This window comes from Chiloscyllium plagiosum, unplaced genomic scaffold, assembly GCF_037043375.1.
Source record: "Chiloscyllium plagiosum isolate Xiang-an unplaced genomic scaffold, Cpla_swu_hap1 HiC_scaffold_22, whole genome shotgun sequence".
Taxonomy (NCBI): domain Eukaryota; kingdom Metazoa; phylum Chordata; class Chondrichthyes; order Orectolobiformes; family Hemiscylliidae; genus Chiloscyllium; species Chiloscyllium plagiosum.
The window spans coordinates 2,030,734-2,052,961 of record NW_028270160.1 but is presented as its reverse complement, the minus strand read 5'-3'; the positions used below and the strand labels follow the sequence as shown (position 1 = coordinate 2,052,961).

Here is a 22,228-nt window from a genome sequence, read left to right as displayed (position 1 = left end):
CTAATCTGGAATGGAGAGAAACCTGTCATGTCTCACTCAGAGTTCACTCTACTGTTCTCTTTATAAACTCAGCCTCTTAAATGAGAAAAGAAATAGCAGAACTAATACCTTTCCAAAACAGTTTACCCCGTGACAGTGCCACCCTTCCTATTCACACTCCAATTTCACAATGACCAGAACAAATAGAGGTATCCTGTTGACTTCCCTTAGTTGTGTTGTTACACAAAGTGATCATTTCATTAATTCAGCTATTAACTGAATAAAGGCCGTGTAACTATGTTATAATGCTTCTCCTCAGCAACAAATCACTTTTAAGGTTTTAGCCCACAAATCAGTGTTTGGACAGAGCTCCTCTGTCAAGAACCTTGGAGCAATCAGTTTGGTGTGGTGTTGCATCCAGGCACACTGGGAAATGGAAACATGAGGAGGCCATTTGGCCCCTCAGGTTTGTTCCTACCATTTAAAACTGTATCTGTATCATAACTTCTCCTACCACCTTCAGTTCCATAATGCAGTATCTAAAACAGCATACTTGTTTGAAATGGGGTTAGCCACAGAAGAATCGTACGCTATCTGCCTACCTTTACTATGTTTCCTAACAGTAAACCATCTGCCTTACTGTATCTGTGGTTTTTCTACCTTTCCTGAAACTGCCATCCATTACACTGCCTGGTCTTCTAAATTCCTCCTGGTCTCTAACTACCACTCTGGCTGATCCATGCAATCTGATAGGATTCACATCGAAACACATCCTGCAGATATAGTCTCCAGGAGCATTGAAATGCTCCCTGATCTCCCACATCTCAAACAAAAGACACCTCTGACTATTTAACCATCTACAGACCCAGAAATAGCCTAAAAACAAACACAACACACTTTGTTAACACAATCTTACTGTTCAAAACTCTGCTCTGGGATAATACAATACCTCTCTTTTATATTAAAATTCAATCAAGAGACAGATCTCGATAAAACATTTTTTTTAAAAAACCCACACAACTCACTATTATAGATTTACAACAAAAACAGAATAAGATTTATAAGTCTTAAAAACAAATGCTTAACTGGTCAGGCTCTGAATTCATCACAGAGATGTTTGTAATTTCACAATCAGTCTGCTGGAAAGTTTTAATGAAACTATGGCTTTAAGAATTGTATTTTGTTCTGTTTGTTTTATGAAGAAAGGTTGAGGTAGAGGTACCAAGCCATCTGCACCAATAAACAGTTTGTGAGGCCTTGAGGATTTTTAAAAAAAGTTTGAACAATAGAAGCAGCCTGAATGGGTGGGGTCAACCTTCCACAGAACCAAGATTTTTAGTTTTAGCTTTCAGCAGTTGCTGGGGTCTTGAAGCTCGGTGTGGAAAGTCTTATTCCTCTCTCTGTTACAGCTTAAAGCTGGGGTTCTCTTCTTGCTGCTAGAATTGCATGTGAGACAATCGATTTTACCGAATTTGCATTTGCCAAAAGTATGTTAATGAGATGTTACTATATTGGAACAGTTAATTAGTAGTAGTTAGCATATATTTTTTTTGTTAAGCATTTAGATAGAGTTACCATTGAGCCAATTCTTTACTTTTTATTTTGACTGTATTTCAACAGCAGTGTAAAAATAATGTGTGTTTTACTTAAGGTCAATTAGTTTGACCAATCAAATTGGACCTGGAAAACAACACCTTTTACTTACCTTTAAAATAGGAACAGGTGAGGGTCTAGGCATCAGGGTATTGGAGCTCATATCCTGAAGAACATGAAATTGGGGCTCTGGATTCCTCGTCTAGTGACATTCCCACAATGCCACAATGATTCCTGCATTAATATATCATCATCACCAGCTGTTCCCTCACTCCGTTTAGTTCCAGGCATCACTGAGATTTGGTTGAATGCCCTCAGTGTGAATATGTCTCAGTCTTTGAGGATATCATCGGACAAACTGAAAGAGAAAATAATTATCATTTACTGAGGGAATGTCAGGGTAAAAATAAAGTCTGATCGATTCGTAATATTTGCATTTGTTTTCTTAAACTCTCCTCAGAAACCAGGAAAAGACGTTGACTCAATCATCAATGATATTAATTCTCAGAAGGAGAGGGAAATGCACAAAGAGTGGAACAGGTAATGGGGGTGTATTTATTTATACTTTTAATCAGTTATTTATTCTCCATGTTCAACTCTCAAGCGGACCCCTCTGCCTTTATATACCGGGCAGTAGCAGGTCGGTGGGCGTCAGGGCCTTGTTTATATACCGGGCAGTAGCAGGCCGGTGGGAGTCAGGGCCTTGTTTATATACCGGGCAGTAGCAGGCCGGTGAGAGTCAGGGCCTTGTTTATATACCGGGCAGTAGCAGGCCGGTGGGAGTCAGGGCCTTGTTTATATACCGGGCAGTAGCAGGCCAGTAAGAGTCAGGGCCTTGTTTATATACCGGGCAGTAGCAGGCCGGTGAGAGTCAGGGCCTTATTTATATACCGGGCAGTAGCAGGCCGGTGAGAGTCAGGGCCTTGTTTTAAAAATGACTATTGAAAAGGTGGACGGACGGGCGGTGCCACTCTCCCGGGGAGGTCCTGTTCCCATTCAGAGCACTCCCACAATGTTAACCATTGCCCACTTTGTTTCTCATCCCCCCCCTCACCCCAGCTCCTGTCAGCTCTCCCCACGCAACCTCAGTCTGAAACCATGACCCAATGTGACCACCCTCTCCCATCTGCACACCGGGGCCTTCCTAGAGATTCAGCCAAAGAGATAGAATCCCTTTGTGTGGGAAGAGGCCATTCTGACCATTGAATCACACCAATTCTCCAACGAGCATCCTACCCAGAGTCCCACATTTCCCATGGTCATACCGCCTAAACTGCATACCTTGGGACTGTGGGAGGAAACCCTTGCAGACTCAGGAAGAACATGCAAACTCCATACAGACAGTTGCCTGAGGTTGGAATCAAGCCCAGGTCCCTGTGCTGTGGGACTGCAGCACTAACCACTGTGCCAATGTGTCACCTGCGGAAGGGAGAGATCTCTGTGGGACCATGTGATCACTATGGGATTGTGTGAATGGTCTGTCTGTTTATAACTGACATTCCTCTTGGTGGGAATTTGCTGGGGAAGGTTTATTGAATATTGTGGTCTCTCCTTTACAACATCCAGCCCAGGGTCTGGTCTACCCTGTCTCCTTCCACACATGGCATCTGCAGCACTCTGAACTGCTTTGATCTGTCAGCCGATATTCCATCCAGGGTGAACAGTGGGGTTACTGCCACACAATCTAATCCCTATGATTGAAGCTGCTATAATGAACCATTCTTATTTCTCTCTGAATGAAGATATTGAGTCAGTGCCAACTCGGGCTGGCTCCTGGGCAGTTTCATTGATGCAGAGATCATGAGGGACTAGATTGAGAAATGATCACATTAATTCCATGAAGCTCTGTCTGCTCTAACCCTTCAATGGTGCACTATCCATTTCAAGCTGAATGTGTGTTTGAGATCCTGAAAAGTATACCTCTGCCTTTTTCTCATCTTTCCCGCAGTTACAGACTGGAAAGGGCCCGTTCCCGTAGCCCCCTCACTCGGTGTCTCAGTCCGAGGGGGGGATCTCACAGCCCGAGCCTGACATCGTGTCCTTCCTCCCAGCGTTCATCGGTGAGCCCCCGGGGGGAGCGCAACAACACAACCGACAGGAAAGGATCACAGGATTACCTCCCTCATAAAAGGAGAGAGGAGGAAAAAGCTGAATCCACTGCAAAGCTTCATTGTGACCTGCATCGAGAGGGATCTGACAGGTGGGCCTACGACAGAAAACAATATTTAAAACCAACTGGGCGATCTAGCCCAAAGTCATTGAATGACAGAGGAGATGGATACCAAGGACATAAAGATAAATATGCCAAATCCAGCTTCCAAAACCCAAATCCTTCTCAGTCCAAGTACAGAGTCCGAAATGAAGAGGATTTTAGAAAAGAACAAAAGCTAAAATCAGGAAGAAGCCAGCGGCCGAAAGGGAAAGATGGTGAGCTGCATCTGAAAGCAGGCCTGAGAGTAACTCCAGGCACTCGCAATCTGAGCAATGACAAGAGGGAACATGACAGTCAGGTCTCACCAGCACACACTGATACAATCCTCCTCACCCTCGAGGAAGCTGAACAGGGGGAACAAAAGGATGCAACATCCGACAGTGAGGTGAGTCGAGACTCTGATCCAACGCGAATGATCACATCTATCAGTGGGACCCAGCAGTGGGCAAGTGTAACCTTCAATTTCAAGCAGGCTGGTGTTTTCAAAGATGGAGCATTGTACTTAATCAAGGTCTATCACAAAGCTGAGCTCTCAGCTGGTGCTCTACAGCCAATGAAGTACTTTACTATCTTTCCAGCCAGTGCTCCATCAGTAATGGGCTAAACATCCCTCGATCCAGGAGGTCACACTAGACAGATCTGATTGATTGTACATGTGTAGCATTAACTAGGTGTATCGAGTAGACAGTTATAGAGTGTTAGACTCTGGACTGAGCCTTCAGCTTCTCTGATCCACAGTGAGGTGGGGGATAAAGGGCGGAGTTCAGACACCCTGTGAGAAAGGTCGTTGTGAAACTTGTAAACTTGTATTTACATAGTTTAATACAATGAAATGTCTCAAAGACTTCCAGGTAGCATTATCAAAGCAGAGCACTTCATTAGTTCAGATTGGTCAACAACACAGTTTTTAAACAGTATTTTTATTGAGGAAGGTGAGGGAGAAAACTGAGGAGGGTCAAGGAGAGAATTCTGGTGTTTGGGGCCAGGTCAACTAAAGCCACTTATCAGAGATGCACAAGGGAACAGAGTTAGAGAGGTGCACATACCTTGGACACTGTGGAACAGAATTTACAAAGTTAAAGACGGGTAAAGCCAAGGCTTGATCTGAAGATAAGGATAAGAATTTGATAATTAGGATGTAATTGATGAAAGTTGTTGATGGTTTCTCGGTTCGGGCAAGGAACTATTGAGATACTTACCGTCCTGAAGATGGTGACTCTCACTGGGTATATCTGCCTTGGTTCCCAAAAACTCTGGGAAACTCAGCAATCCATAGGATCATAGAGTCCTCCAGCACTGAGACAGGCCCTTTGGCCCAAACTGGTCCATGCCAACCAAAATATCCATCCACACTAACCCCATTTCCCTGCACTTGGCCCATATCCTTCTAATCCTTTCCTATCCATGTATTTGTCTAAATGTCTTTTAAATGTTGTTACTGTAGCCGCCTCAACCACATCTGCTGGCTGCTCATTCCATATGCGTACCACCCTCTGTGTAAAAAAGTTGCCCCTCAGGTTCCCTTTTACTCTTTCCCCTCTAACCTTAAACTGATCCCCTCTAGTCCTCAATTCCCCAACCCTGGGAAAAAGACTGAGTGCATTATCCCTATCCATACCTCTCATGATCTTATACACTTCTATCAGATCCCCCCTCAGTTTCCTACTCTCTAAACAAAAAATGTCCTAGCTTGTCCAACCTCTCCTTATAACTCAGACTGTTAAGTTCTGGCAACATCTTTGTAAATTTCTTCTGCACTCTTTCCATTTTAATAACATCCTATAGCAAGCTGACCAAAACTGAACACAATACTTCAAGTGTGGTCTCACCAATGTCCTTTTCGACTGCAACATAACTTCCCAACTTCTATACTCAATGCCCTGACTGATGAAGGCCAGTGTACCAAAAGCCTTCTTCATTGTCCTGTCAACCAGTGACTCCAATTTCAGAGAACTGTGGACCTGAATTCCAAGGTCCCTCTGTTCCACTACACTCCTTAAGGCCCTACCATTCACCATGAAACTCCCACCTTGATTTGATTTTCCAAAATGCAAGACCTCACACTTATCTCTAATAAACTTTGTTTGCCATTTCCCGACCCACTTCCCCAGCTGATCAAGGTCCTGCTGCAATTTCTGATAACCTTCCTCACTGTCCATGATACCGCCTATTTTAGTGTCATCAGCAAACTTACTAATCATGCCTTGTCCATTCTCATCCAAATCATTGATATAGATAACAAACAGAAATGGGCCCAGCACAGATCCAAGGGACTCCACTAGTCACAGGCCTCCAGTATAACAAGCATCCTTCCACTGTTACCCTCTGCTTCCTACCATCAAGCCAATTGTGAATCCAATTTGCCAGCTCCCCCTGGATTCCATGTGATCTAACCTTCCAGAACAGTCTACCATGTGCAACCTTATCAAAGGCCTTACTGAAAACCATATAGACTACATCTACCACCCTGCCCTCATTAACCTTCCTGATCACTTCATTAAAGAACTCTTAACAAATTTGTGAGACATGATTTCCCACTCACAAAGGTATGCTGACTGCTCCTAATCAAACCCTGTCTTTCCAAATGCATGTATATCTTATCCCTCAGAATCTTCTCAAGTAACTTGCCCACCACAGATGTTAAGCTTACTGGGCTATAGTTCCCAGGTTTTTCTTTGCAGCCCTTCTTGAATAAGGACACAGTATTTGCTAGCCTCCAATCTTCTGGGACCTCACCCATGGCTAACGATGATGCAACAAAATCAGTCATAGTTAAATGCGAAGAGCTGTATAGCAGTAAGAATTGCAGTATATAAAACACTGGCCCTCCACTTTAATTGGGGTTACCTTACAGCCTCTGTTTAGGGGTTTGGAGGTGAGATTACATCAGGGGTGTGGTTTTTAAGATTTTAAATCTCCTCCAACTCAAACCCATCTAAGTTGGTCATTAAATTTTCAGCTGATCTGGGGCCTGACCAACATCCCATAGACACTTAGAGAAACATTATTTTAAACCTTACTCATACATTGAAGGGGTTTTAAAATTGACAATTTCAATTGCACGCTATATTTATAGTGTTCACGTTTCTTGCAAGTTTTATAAAAATGTCAGATTGTTATACAAAATACCTGTTGGCCGATCTAGGGGAGACAATACAGGAAAGGGAAATATTTTTTCTGTTGAGTACACTGTATCCATACACATCACACACTCCTTTATTAAACAATGTGTGTTAGATACAAAATCAAAACTTGTCTTTCTCTTCCGCAGTAATGGACCTTAGATCCCACTTGAGGATTGTGTTCTTTCCCATTTTCCCAACATTCGCCTGGTAGTAGGCCCTACAGCCTGGGAGTGCAACAGAAACACTGGCTTGGGCAGCTCCCCAGCAGCTACCAGACACAAAGGGCACATATTCCATTCTTGCTCAGTTACTTAAAAGTCGATCTCATTCTGATGGCAGGTGAATGAAGAAGATGGTCAACATTCTCGGAAACAATCTCCATCATCACACAGCAGCAAAGAATCACCAGATCGAGAACTTGAAAGAAACATGAAGGAGCAGGTAGGTCCCAATGATCACTCTCTTGGTGAATCATGTTTGGCTAAGAAAAAGAAGGAAGCATATGTCAGGTACAGACAGGATAGATCGAGTGAATCCTTAGCAGAGTATAAAGAAAGTAGGAGTATACTTAAGAGGGGAATCAGGAGGACAAAACGGGGACATGAGATAGTTTTGGCAAACAGAATTAAGGAGAATCCAAAAGGTTTTTACAAATATATTAAGGACAAAAGGGTAACTAGGGAGAGAATAGGGCCCCTCAAAGATCAGCAAGGCAGCCTTTGTGTGGAGCCACAGAAAATGGGGGAGATACTAAATGAATACTTTGCATCAGTATTTACTGTGGAAAAGGATATGGAAGATATAGACTGTAGGGAAATAGATGGTGACATCTTGCAAAATGTCCAGATTACAGAGGAGGAAGTGCGAATGTCTTGAAACGGTTAAAGGTGGATAAATCCCCAGGACCTGATCAGGTGTACCTGAGAACTCTGTGGGAAGCCAGAGAAGTGATTGCTGGGCCTCTTGCTGAGATATTTGTATCATCGATAGTCACAGGTGTGGTGCCGGAAGACTGGAGGTTGGCAAGCGTGGTGCCACTGTTTAAGAAGGGCAGTAAAGACCAGCCAGAGAACTATAGACCGGTGAGCCGAACCTCAGTGGTGGGCAAGTTGTTGGAGGGAATCCTGAGGGACAGGATGTACATGTATTTGGAAAGACAAGGACTGATTAGGGATAGTCAACATGGCTTTGTGCATGGGAAATCATGTCTCACAAACTTGTTTGAGTTTTTTGAAGAAGTAACAAAGAAGATTGATGAGGGCAGAGCAGTAGAAGTGATCTATATGGACTTCAGTAAGGCATTCAACAAGGTTCCCCATGGGAGACTGATTAGCAAGGTTAGATCTCATGGAATACAGGGAGAACTAGCCATTTGGATACAGAACTGGCTCAAAGGCAGAAGACAGAGGGTGGTGGTGGAGGGTTGTTTTTCAGACTGGAGGCCTGTGACCAGTGGAGTGCCACAAGGATCGGTGCTGGGCCCTCTGCTTTTTGTCATTTGCATAAATGATTTGGATGCGAGCATAAGACGTACAGTTAGTAAGTTTGCAGATGACACCAAAATTGAAGGTGTAGTGGACAGCGAAGAGGGTTACCTCAGATTACAACAGGATCTGGACCAGATGGGCCAATGGGCTGAGAAGTGGCAGAAGTGGCAGACCTCCCAACTCCTGTACTCAATGCTCTGACCAACAAAGGAAAGCATACCAAACGTCTTCTTCACTATCCTATCTACCTGTGACTCCACTTTCAAGGAGCCATGAACCTGCACTCCAAGGTCTCTTTGTTCAGCAACACTCCCTAGGACCTTACCATTAAGTGTATAAGTCCTGCTAAGATTTGCAATCCCAAAATGCAGCACTTCACATTTATCTGAATTAAACTCCATCTGCCACTCCTCAGCCCATCGGCCCATCTGCTCCAGATCCTGTTGTAATCTGAGGTAACCTCCTTTCCAATTTTGGTGTCATCTGTAAACTTACTAACCATGCATCCTATGTTCACATCCAAATCATTTAAATAAATGACGAAAAGCAGCGGACCCAGCACTTGTGGCACACCACTGGTCACATGTTTGGTGACGTCCAATTGGCTGACCTTGTTACAATCACTATATTACATACACTGTGTTTGAGATTCTATGTTTGAGATCATTCCCTTGAATCCCCACATTACAGCTACTTTGAGTTCATTCAAGGAGCCCTGCCCAGGTGTCAGGTTGTTTCAGCCTGAGAGGTTGGTGAGGACCACATAGGCTGACATTGAGCATCCTGACCATAAAAAATACTTCAGGAAATATCTGACCACACGTGGTTCCCTTCATTCAGTGAAAACCATGTGAACCAGGAACAGATATAGAAGGTTTGGCATCAAATCTCCTGTGCCACACCCCTGTTATCAGTTACCACATTTAAATATTGAATATTACACATTCAATGAGAAAGAATTAGAAACAAATGGAACTCTTTAAATAAAACGAAGAACCGTGGATGCTGGAGATCTGAAACAAACAAGAAGAGAAAGTGCTGGTGAGATCCAGCAGATCCCTCAGTGTCGAGAGAGACACAAAGAGCATGTTCAAATTCATAGAATCACAACCTTCAAGGAAGAAACCCGAGGGAGGTGAATCTTTGGAACTCATTGCTGTAACACACTGAGTAGGCCAAATTATTGTGTGTGTTTAAGACAGTGATAGACAGGTTCTTGATTGGTAAAGGAATCAAGGGTTACAAGGAAAAGGCAGGGGAAGGGGGTTGAGAAATAAATCAGCCACGATGAATGAGAGAGCAGACTCGATGGGCCAAATGGCCTAATTCTGCTCCAATATCTTCTGGTCATTTAGTGGCAGGAGAGTTGGATGCTTCACTGGGCACTGGGGAATGTTGGAATCAGGAACTCCATGTGCAGGGAATCGCTGTTGGTCAATAATGGATTAGTGTTCCTTCACCTGACTTTGACATTGACTTTGATACATTTGTTCAAATTTACTCTCTTGTCCAGAGCGGATCTTGGGAAAGTGGAAGTGAAGCTGAAGCAGATGCTTGGTATTCCGGCAACATGGAAGAGTTTGTAACAGTGGACGAGGTGGGAGAAGAAGAGGATCGTACAATGGAGGTATCTGAGACCACGGAGGATGTTTGTAACATAGAGCCAAGTAATGAAGATCCAATAACAACTGAGAGAACCCCTTACTGTGACCATCACAGTGACGATCATTGCAGGACGTCACTCGAGGAGCTGAGTGTAATGAGCCCAACTCTGTCTCCAGGCAACCACCAGATGAAAGTGGAATCTACAAGTCATCTTCAAATTGCATCTAGTCCAACGAATGAAACTGACCAGAATCTGAGATCTCCGTTTACCCAACCAGAAAGCCCTGTGAATTGTAGAAACTGTGAAACAGACCAAGGACTGAGTGACAGTGCGTCAAAGGGCTGTTTGAGCCCAGAGACCCCGTGCACAGCTGATCCATCTGATGAAGCTGATGAAAAGCTCCAGGAAGAATGCTTTTCTGAGAAAGTACTGGAAACCCAGGGAGCTGACCAATCAGTGTCCGGTTTCAGGAGAAGCAGTGTGGAAACAGATGAATTCAAGAAAGAGACTTCAGAAATATTTAATAAAGGTACATGACGTTTCTCTCTCTTTCTCTCTCTCTCTGTTTCTTGTTTGTCTATTATAGTGTTCCACTTAAAGAGATCACACATTTTGAAATCAAGACAAGTTCTTTCTATGTTTATGTACCCATAATTTCTAAAATGTATACTATTCAATATTTAAGTGTGGTAACTGATAATGGGAATATGGCACAGCAAGTTTGGTGTCAAATTATCAAGCTTTTGGTGAATCTCCAAATTGCAGTCTGTGAGGACAAAAATCTGAAACCAGGACTCAGAGACTCAGTGAAGGCACATACCACTGGCCTCAAAGAAAGCTGCAGATTGGAGTTTAGAAAAATGAGAGTTGAGGAATATAAGATGCTAAAGGGGATTGACAGAGTAGATGTAGAGAAGATGTTTTCTCATGTGGGGCATTCTAGAATGAGAGGTCATAGGTTTAGGATAAGGGTTCACAGGTTTGTAACGGAAATGAGGAGAAATTACTTCTCTCATATGAATCTGTGGAATTCACTATCGCAGACTGCAGTGACTGCTGGGACTTTGAGTAAATTTAAGGAAGAGATAGACAGATTTTTAATTAGTAATGGGTTAACGTGTTATAGAGAATGGGCAGGAAAATGGAATTGAGGCCGAGATGAGATCAGCCATGATAGTATTGGATGGTGGAATAGGCTGGAGGGGCTGAATGGCCTCCTCCTGCTCCTAGTGTTTATGTTCTTATTCTTATCAGACCTGACGAATTCTCCATGTTACTGGGTAAATTCTCCACCTTATTGGGTAAATTCTCCACATTACTGGGTAAATTCTCCATGTTACTAGGTAAATTCTCCACATTACTGGGTAAATTCTCCACCTTATTGGGTAAATTCTCCACATTACTGGGTAAATTCTCCACCTTACTGGGTAAATTCTCCACATTACTGGGTAAATTCTCCACCTTATTGGGTAAATTCTCCACATTACTGGGTAAATTCTCCACCTTATTGGGTAAATTCTCCATATTACTGGGTAAATTCTCCATGTTACTGGGTAAATTCTCCACCTTATTGGGTAAATTCTCCACCTTACTGGGTAAATTCTCCACATTACTGGGTAAATTCTCCACCTTATTGGGTAAATTCTCCACATTACTGGGTAAATTCTCCACCTTATTGGGTAAATTCTCCACATTACTGGGTAAATTCTCCACGTTATTGGGTAAATTCTCCATATTACTGGGTAAATTCTCCATATTACTGGGTAAATTCTCCATGTTACTGGGTAAATTCTCCACATTACTGGGTAAATTCTCCACCTTATTGGGTAAATTCTCCATATTACTGGGTAAATTCTCCACCTTACTGGGTAAATTCTCCACATTACTGGGTAAATTCTCCACCTTATTGGGTAAATTCTCCATATTACTGGGTAAATTCTCCACATTACAGGGTAAATTCTCCACATTACTGGGTAAATTCTCCACCTTATTGGGTAAATTCTCCACATTACTGGGTAAATTCTCCACATTACTGGGTAAATTCTCCACCTTATTGGGTAAATTCTCCACATTACTGGGTAAATTCTCCACCTTATTGGGTAAATTCTCCATATTACTGGGTAAATTCTCCACCTTATTGGGTAAATTCTCCATATTACTGGGTAAATTCTCCACCTTATTGGGTAAATTCTCCACATTACTGGGTAAATTCTCCACCTTATTGGGTAAATTCTCCATATTACTGGGTAAATTCTCCACATTACAGGGTAAATTCTCCACATTACTGGGTAAATTCTCCACCTTATTGGGTAAATTCTCCACATTACTGGGTAAATTCTCCATGTTACTAGGTAAATTCTCCACCTTATTGGGTAAATTCTCCACATTACTGGGTAAATTCTCCACCTTATTGGGTAAATTCTCCACATTACTGGGTAAATTCTCCACATTACAGGGTAAATTCTCCATATTACTTGTTAAAGTCTCCACTTTATTGGGTAAATTCTCCACATTTCTGGGTAAATTCTCCACCTTATTGGGTATATTCTTCACCCTATTGGGTAAATTCTCCACATTATTGGGTAAATTCTCTACATTATTGGATAAATTCTCCACCTTATTCGATAAATTCTTCATATTACTGGGTAAATTCTCCACATTATTGTGTAAATTCTTCACATTACTGGGTAAATTCTTCACATTATTGGGTAAATTCTCCATGTTACTGGGTAAATTCTCCATATTACTGGGTAAATTCTCCATGTTACTGGGTAAATTCTCCATGTTACTGGGTAAATTCTCCATATTACTGGGTAAATTCTCCATGTTACTGGGTAAATTCTCCACATTATTGGGTAAATTCTCCATATTACTGAGTGAATTCTCCACATTATTGGGTAAATTCTCCATGTTACTGGGTAAATTCTCCATGTTACTGGGTAAATCCTCCCCATTATTGGGTAAATGCTGGTGATGTAGCTGTACTGGAACAGCCAGGCTAAAGAATGGCTAGTTCTGGAAACACACTGGCCAGGTCCATAGTTATTCTATATTCATGAATCGTGGATACTTTAACTAAGTGAGATGTAACGTTCACACGTGACATTCCATTAATCAAATATGACAGTGCAATGACATGTCCAGAATAATTAGACCATCATAACATGTAAAAGATCTGATGAGAATTATTTACAAATAATTCCCAATAGAGCTTGTTGACTACAATAATTTTGTCATTCAAATGGTTGTTAATTATAAACATGTCTTTTGTAATTTGATTACAGTTAATTTCAAAAATATTGCTGCCATTTTCCACCAATCTAATGATCTGATGAATCTAGTATTGACTATCCTGATTCTTACTTTTTATCAGATTCAGAAAACTCCAGCCAGTCCCTCACAGAGTCAGCTCGCAGCCATCAACACTTAACGAATCTACAGCAACCTCCATTACCATGGGAAAACACCAATGTCTTCTGCAATCTTAGTATCCCGTTAGGTAAGGACCAGCACTGCACTCTCAAGATATCTTGTTCCATGGCAGATAGATTTCTGACTAACTGATCACTTCAACAATTATCTTTTGTTGAATGTAACTGTCAGCATTAGTTTCAGGAAAGTGCACAGATACATATCTTATTGATCTCATCGTCCAAGTACAGTATTGAAAGGGGGTGGAGTCTGTAATGAAGGCCATGTTTTGGAGATAGGGGAGAAATGAAATTCATGAATCCAAGTTTTCCCACATCATCGTAATGTGTGGGTGGGTTCAGTTAGGAGCTGACCGAGGCCTTGACCACGACCTGCTCACTACGTCAGCAACATCCTCTTTTTCTGACAACATCTAAAATGATGGTATTCCTCTTCCTGAAAAAAATCTGTTCCAGTTCATTGTGTCCGAACTTGTGATTTCAGAAGAAATGGTGATGTGTAGCCAGGTGAGGGATCTTGCAGATTTGTGTGTCAGAGTAGATTAGTGATTAATATTCTGGATCAGCATCTAGTTTAACATTTTCGCATTCCTTTGGACCCTATGAATGTGTTCAACAATTTATTGTTAATTTGCATGGAGTTACTTGGAATACAGACCATAATATTACAAAATGTAGCAGCAGACGTGGGCCATTCAGCCAATTTAATCTGTTTCCCCATTCATTGAGATCATAGCTAAACTGATTTGGAGGTGCCCGTGTTACCTGAGGTGGACAAAGTTAGAAATCACGTGACACCAGGTTAAAGTCCAACAGGTTTATTTGGAAGCACTAGCTTTTTGAGTGCTGCTCCTTCATCACGTGGTTGAGGTGTAAAAGATCATAAGACACAGAATTTATAGCAAAAGATTACAGTGTGATGTAACAGAAATCATATATTGAAGAAGACCTGGATTGTCTGTTAAGTTTCTCGTCTTTTAGAATGACCAGGTTGGTTTCAGTTCTTTCATATGTAATCCATTCATCCGTTACTAAACTGATAATCCTCAACTCCTCATTCCTACCTTTTCCCAGTAAGCCTTGATTCCCGTCCTGATTAAAAACCTGACAATGTGAAGCACAGAGACAGAATGCTCAGGCTAAGGACTCTGTGCTCACAGCAATTTCATTGCATTCACAGACATGACTCATATTCTCAGTAATTTGTTGGGTCCATTCATTGAGGGACCTCTCAGTAAAGTTTAGCCTGAGATATTTTTTATATTAACATGAAAAATGAACACGAGTGGGAATGAATGAAGAGAAAAGCCTTCAATTTGTAGAATTTTAAGGAGCAATGAGTTGCAGTGCTATATATTTATGCTTGCGTATTCTCTAATTCAGAAAAGTTCAATACCTCCCTGTCAATCCATGGTCTTTTCACAAAGATGTTCTGTAACTAGGGACTCTCATTTTTCAGGGGTTGAGTTTGTGGAAGCTCGAACAGGATTTTACTGCAAGCTCTGTGGCCTCTTTTACATCACTGAAGAAGCAGCAAAGAGCAGTCATTGCCGGAGTACTGTACATTATAAGAATCTGCAGGTAAGTGAGAACAGATTAACCAGGTCTGATTTGTTTATGGGATATGGCCTCATCCCTCATTATACTGCAAAGGTGATGGTGAGCCCAAGCTGCTCTGAACCTCCTGTGGGTGATGTCAGTCAGGATTTCAGGATTTTGACCATTAGTGGTGAAGCACAATTGTATACAGTACATCTCTTGTCATGACAGTGCATGGCTTGGAGGGGAATGCAAAATAATAATTCTTTCATCAATGTTGCTGTTTTAATTCCAATTGGTGGTGAAGATAATGGTGCTGAGGTACTGTTGAAGTAATCTTGGGGAGTTACTGCAGTTCACCTTTGGACACCTCAGCACTCCATAGAAAAGTGGCATTTACAAAGAACAAATCCTACCCAGAATGTTGAGGGGCTGAATGATCTTATTTTCACTTTTCTATCCAACAAAGCATCAATTGTTCATCAATTGGTCTCACTCTGCTAAACGTGGAGAGGGGCAGAAGCTGGAACAGCTGAGGCCATAATGGCTGTCAAGATCCATTGTTGTCTTTGACGGAGTAATGGGGGTCAATCAGGAGAGAATAATTGATAAGGAGGGATTGAGGCAGGAGCAGAGATCTTCATTACCACTATCGAGCACATATGTTCAAAACCAATGTTGTCAGTATGATGTGGAGATGCTGGTGTTGGACTGTGGTGTACAAAGTTAAAAATCACACAACACCAGGTTATAGTCCAACCTGTTGTGATTTTTAACAATGTGGTCAGTGGCCTCCAGGGTACGTGTAGCAATTGATGGTGAGACTGCACATAAACCATCACTTCCTCAACACAGCTGGCCTAGCCCTGGCTACATCCAAAGCAGATCTTTATAAAGAAATATTAAACAAACAGAAATGGCTGGAAAAGTTCACCAGATCTGGCAGCATATGTGAAGAGAAATCAAAATTAACATTTTGGTCCAGTGACCCTTTCTTAGAACCTCAGGTTTGGAAGGCAATGTTAATCTGGTGCTTATATTTACAGAAGGCTGAATTGCTGTTTTCGACAGACGTGAAGGGTCCCACGCCTTTTGGCTTTAAATTTGGAATTAATATTGTAATTTCCTTGCTGGCTTTGAATGTACAAATGTCTGGACACTTTCATGAGCAACTCTGCAGTTGTCACAGCATCAAGCAGCCTCCAGGCCAGAGCATCAGCAACTGTTCCCAACAATCAGTGTGGCCATTCACCAATACGAAGGGTCACTCATTGGAGTATCCAAATGCTTTATGATCACCATCAATTATAATCCCCACATGGGTGATAAAGATCTGCAGGAGGCTTTGTTCATTGCTTGGTACATGGCTCATAATTTCTTTTAAAAAAACACTATTCTCCAGTAGAGAGCAAGGGGGAGTTAGAGATTAATATTTATAAAGTATCACTCACATCTCGCAGAAAGTTATTAACTCATGACATGGAATGAACTAATCTGAAGCATAGTTCACCAAGCACAGGACCATTTTATCCACAAGAGTTTACATGTAACAGTGAGTTGTCTGAGTAGTAAACCTGGTTTTGGATGTTGGGAGAATTGCTTGCTCTTCACCCAATATTTCCTTGGGGTCTTTGATGGGAATCTGAATTGACAAAATAAGTTGAAAGGGACTTACTTTTAGCATCTCTCATGAATAAAGACAGCTCTGATAACGGGCCAGTTTTTCATTATTGTATTGAATTGGCATCTGAGCTTATGGCCGGAGGTCCTGGGATAGGACTGAAACTCGCATACAGTGTACGCCAAGACAAAATAAAGAGTTAAGGACTATACTGAGCCGAGACCTGTCATGCAGAAAGAACGATCTCAACAGTTAGGCAGTAATGAGGCTCTCTAGGTTGCTCTGTGCAGAGTGTTAACAGGATATACTGCAAAGACAACCACACAAGAGACACATTTCAGGAGAGTGATCGACCCGAAGTCTTTGTACAAAAAGCGGAAGTGGTTGATGATGAAAAACCTGGTTGTACCAACTCCTGATGATGAAGTTCCTTCCTTAAATCCATCAAAACAAATCCCTGCTCGCTGCATCATTCCTGTTCAAATAGAAACAATAACTGCAACGTGGAGTGTGTGGTTTTTCTGTGTTTACTGCATAAGAGAGTGAAAATGTACAACATTTTAACGGCAATATTTTACCTGTGCTGAACCTTTGTGGTACATGAGCTTGTGCAGGATCTGACTCTGCTGTATCTTGGACAAAGCCAGGGAATGGGAAACAGGGAATTGGGAATGGGGAACAAACTTCTGATCCAGATGTGGGGGATATTGGTTTCTTCAGTCAGTTGTCCAGAGGTGACTGTGATTGGGAGTCTGCTACTGACTTGAGAGCATTTGTCTGTACAGTGGAACCCTCACACACTCCTTATAAAGACTGAATCTCATTCACCACTTGCCATTGCAACATGAGGCATTGAGTCCTCATTCAGAGTCCCCAGGAATCTGTCTCCAAGTGGATTGGAACTAACCACTTGCATCATCAGATGTGAACTGAAGGACCTTGCCATTCTGAGTAGGACAATTCTCTTGCTGGTGCCACTGATTGAGTAGATGGAACTCAATGGAAATCTTTTCTCTCAGCAACAGTCAGATATTCTTCAGTCAACTCCATCCTACCTCACGTATCAGAGGTTTGACAAAATCTGAACGTTTCTCCTGCAGTGTCCTGATGTTAACATTCTCATCCTTTTTGTCAAATCCCTTCATAGCCTTGACCCTCCCTATCTGTGTCATACCCTCCGACCCCACAACCCTCCGAGAGCTGTGTCCATATCAAATCCTGGCCTGATTAGATTAGATTTCCTACAGTGTGTAAACAGGCCCTTTGGCCCAACATGTCCACACCAACCCTCCAAAGAATAACCCACCCCAGACTAATTTCCCTCCAACTAATACACCTAATACTATGGGCAATTTAGCATGGCCAATTCACCTGGCCTGCACATCTTTGGACTGTGGGAGGAAACCGGACCACCCGGAGGAAACCCACGCAGTCATGAGGAGAACGTACAAACTCGACATTGACAGTGCCCGGGGCTGGAATCGAATCTAGGTCCCTGGCACTATGAGGCAGCAGTGCTAACCACTGAGCTACCGTGGCCTCTTGTACATTGCCCAGTCAGAATCTCTCCACCATTGCTGGCCACACCTTCAGATATGCCTGGGCTTCAAGCTCTGAAACTCCCTCCCTCCATCTCTACCTCGGTAAGTCATTTCATCCTTTAAGGTGCTCCTTAAGTCAACCGCTTTAACCGAGCTTTTAGACATCTAGTCTAATAGTTCCTTGGTGATTTGGTGTCACCATGCTTTATATCTCTACTGTGGCATTTAGAGTCATAGAGATGTACAGCATGGAAACAGACCCTTTGGTCCAACTTGTCCATGCCGAACAGATATCCCAACCTAATCTAGTCACATTTGACAGCATCCGGCCCATATCCCTCCAAACCCTTCCTACTTATATACCCATCCAGATGCCTTTTAAATGCTGTAATTGTACCAGCCACCACCACTTCCTCTGGCAGCTCATTCCATACACGCACCGCCCTCTGTGTGAAAAAGTTAGCAGTTACTGCTTTTGCTGTTGAATTCATTTATCGGTGGACATCAGAGTGTGTCTGGGAAAATTAACAAACAGTGAAATTCACAATTGATCTTGGAGGGACCTGCTTGGGAGTGGTCACAGCACAGAGACAGATAAGTGAATAGTTTTAAGTGTGGCCTACAATAGTGAATAAAGTGGGTTCTTTCTTGATTATATGTTTTATTGAGATATGTAGGGGAATGGGTCTGGGTGGGTGCACTTCGGTAGGTCGGTGTGGACTTGTTGGGCCGAAGGGCCTGTTTCCACACTGTAAGTAATCTAATCTAATATAATCTAACCTAATCTAATTTAATCTAATCTAATCTAATGTCTCTTAATTAAATTTAAACATATAAGCCATAAATATTAAGTTAGCCTGGAGCAGTGTTTTATAGAGGAATAAGACAGGGCTATTTTCTGGGTCTGCAGATTGGAAGAAGCAAAAATGGCCCTTTGTAAAGTGATATGCTCTTCTTGTTGGAGTGGGAGTTTTGGGAGAGTTTATGTCTTACTGAGGGTTATATCTACAATGAATATTGTTGGTTGCGAATGAAATGGTTGGAGTGACAATCAGAGGCAAACAGCAAGGGAGTGTGATAGATGGCAGTTATAGGAAGGGAAAAAAGTCTCAGACACAGTCTCATAGATGGGTTAACTCCAGGAAAGGTAAGAGAGGTAGGCAGGTAGCGCAGGAGTTTTCTGTGGCTATCCCCATTTCAAACAAGTATGCTGTTTTGGAAAATGTAGGGGTGATGGATTCTCAGGAGAACGTAGCACGAACAACCAAGTTTCTGGTATTGAGACTGGCTCTAATGCAACAAGGGGTACGTCGGGTTCCAAGAGATCGATTGTGTTTGGGAACTCTCTAGTCCAAGGCACAGACAGATGTTTCTGTGGCCAGTAACGAAAAATCAGAATGGTATGTTGCCTCTCTGGTGCCAGGATCAAGGATGTCTCAGCGAGAGTGCAGAATGTTCTCAAGGGGGAGAGGGGCCAGCAGGAGGTCATTGTACACATTGGAACCAATGACATAGGAAGGGAAAAGGTTGATATTCTGAAGGGGAATTACAGAGAGTTAGGCAGAAATTTAAAAAGGAGGTCCTTGAGAGTAGTAATATCTGGATTACTCCTGGTGCTACGAGATAGTGAGGGCAGGAATAGGAGGATTGAACAGATGAATACATGGCTCAGGAGCTGGTGTATGGGAGAAGGATTCACATTTTTGGATCATTGGAATCTCTTCTGGGTAGAAGTGACCTGTACAAGAAGGACGGATTGCATCTGAATTGGAAGGGGACTAATATACTAGCAGGGAGATTCGCTAGAGCATTAGCTCCGTCTTCAACCACCTGATGAAGGAGCAGCGCTCCAAAAGCTAGTGCTTCCAAATAAACCTGTTGGACTATAACCTGGTGTTGTGTGATTTTTAACTTTTTCATAAGGGATAGCATTACAACTGTACTGAGAGAGGATATTCCTGGAAATACATCCAGGGAAGTTATTTGGGTGGAACTGAGAAATAAGAAAGGGAGGATCACCTTATTGGGATTGTATTATAGACCCTCTAATAGTCAGAGGGAAATTGAGAAACAAATTTGAGATCCCACTTATCTGTAAGAATAATAGGGTGGTTATGGTAGGAGATTTTAACTTTCCACTATGGGACTACCATAGCGTTAAGGGTTTAGATGGAGAGGAATTTGTTAAGTGCGTACAAGAAAATTTTCTGATTCAGTATGTGGATGTACCTACGAGAGAAGGTGTAAAACTTGACCTACTCTTGGGAAATAAGGCAGAGCAGGTGACTGAGGTGTCAGTGGGGGAGCACTTTGGGGCCAGCGACCATAATTCTATTAGATTTAAAATAATGATGGAAAAGGATAGGCTAGATCTAAAAGTTGAAGTTTTAAATTGGAGAAAGGCCAATTTTGACAGTATTAAGCAAGAACTTTCAAAAGTTGACTCGGGACAGATGTTTGCAGGTAAAGGGACGGCTGGAAAATGGGAAGCCTTCAGAAATGAGATAACGAGAATCCAGAGAAAGTATATTCCTGTTAGGGTAAAAGGAAAGGCTGGTAGGTATAGGGAATGCTGGATGACTAAAGAAATTGAGGGGTTGGTTAAGAAAAAGAAGGAAGCATATGCCAGGTATAGACAGGATAGATCGAGTGAATCCTTAGTAGAGTATAAAGGCAGTAGGAGTATACTTAAGAGGGGAATCAGGAGGGCAAAAAGGGGACATGAGATAGCTTTGGCAAATAGAATTAAGGATAATTCAAAGGGTTTTTACAAATACATTAAGGACAAAAAGGTAACTAGGGAGACAATAGGGCCCCTCGAAGATCAGCAAGGCGGCCTTGTGCCCCTCCCCCGGGACACCCAAACTACCCCTATCGCAGGGACACCCAAATTGCCCCCTTCCCTGGGACACCAAAACCGCCCCTATCCCAGGGATACCCAAATTGCCCCCTTCCCTGGGACACCAAAACTGCCCCTATCCCAGGGATACCCAAACTGCCCGCTCCCTTTGGAGACTCGGGCAATGGGGGAAAATCAAGACCGGCAACTTAACATTCCAGGTTACAGGACCTTCAGGCAACACAGGAGGTGGTGTCACATTGTTAGTTAGAGTCAGCTACTGCAACAGGGAGGGACGATATCTTGGCAGGCTCATCAAATGAAGCTTGACCCTCAAGTAGACAATAGGTAATTGAGGAGCAGATATGTCGACAATGGACTGTGGCATGCAAAACTAATAATTGGTCAATTATATTAGAGGAATTCGACTTCCTAATATTAATTGGGATAGTGACAGAGGGTTTAGAGGAAGCAGATGCTTTGAAACTTATACAAGAGCGCTTTTCATATAAACATGTAGATGGTCCTTAGAAAGGACAGTGCAGAGTTGAACCACATTCTTCGGAATGAAGCCAGGCAGGTGTTCAAGGTGACAGTGGGGGAACATTTTAGTCACAGTGAACACAACACTGAATGTTTTAAAAACAAAAACAGAAATTGCTGGAGAATCTCAGCAGCTATGGCAGCATCCGGAGAGAAAGCACAGTTAATGTTTTGCAGCCAGTGATTCTTGCTCAGAATGCCTGAGATTCACGCTGCTTTCTCTCCACAGATGCTGCCATACCTGCTGAGGTTCTCCAGAAATTTCTATTTTTTGATTTTAGTTTTCCAGCATCCACAGTTCTGCACCTTATAACCGTGGGCTGGGGTAGACAAAATCACATGACACCAGGTCATAGTCCAGAAGGTTTATTGGGAATCACAAACTTTTGGAGCATTTCTGGTTGTATTGATTGGAACTTAGAACAAAGAGGTAGATCGGCATGGACGGGATGGACCGAAGGGTCTGTTTCCATGCTGTACATCTCTATGACTCTAAAGAGGTAGAGACACTCCTCCAACAGCACCTTCCAAACCAACTAGAAGGACAAGGGCAGCAGATATATGGGAACACCATCCACTCAAGTTCCCCTCCGAGCTACTCACGATCCTGACTTGGAAATATATCACTATTCCTTCACTGTCACTGGGTCAAAACCCTGGAATTCCCTCCCTAAGGGCATTGTGGGTCTACCCACAGCAGGTGGACTGCAGC

General features: G+C 42.5%; 1 protein-coding gene across 2 annotated transcripts in view; it reads left to right on the top strand.

The window, feature by feature from the left end:
- rbm20 (RNA binding motif protein 20) overlaps positions 1 to 22,228 on the top strand; it is a 325,960-nt gene that overhangs the window by 280,704 nt on the left and 23,028 nt on the right. For both annotated transcript variants that reach the window (XM_043713177.2, XM_087998710.1), the window contains exons 8-13: positions 2,033 to 2,112; positions 3,521 to 4,169; positions 7,249 to 7,350; positions 9,910 to 10,531; positions 13,376 to 13,501; positions 14,893 to 15,014. In XM_043713177.2, the coding sequence (XP_043569112.2) occupies positions 2,033 to 2,112; positions 3,521 to 4,169; positions 7,249 to 7,350; positions 9,910 to 10,531; positions 13,376 to 13,501; positions 14,893 to 15,014 (1,701 nt within the window). The remainder of the gene's footprint in view (positions 1 to 2,032; positions 2,113 to 3,520; positions 4,170 to 7,248; positions 7,351 to 9,909; positions 10,532 to 13,375; positions 13,502 to 14,892; positions 15,015 to 22,228) is intronic.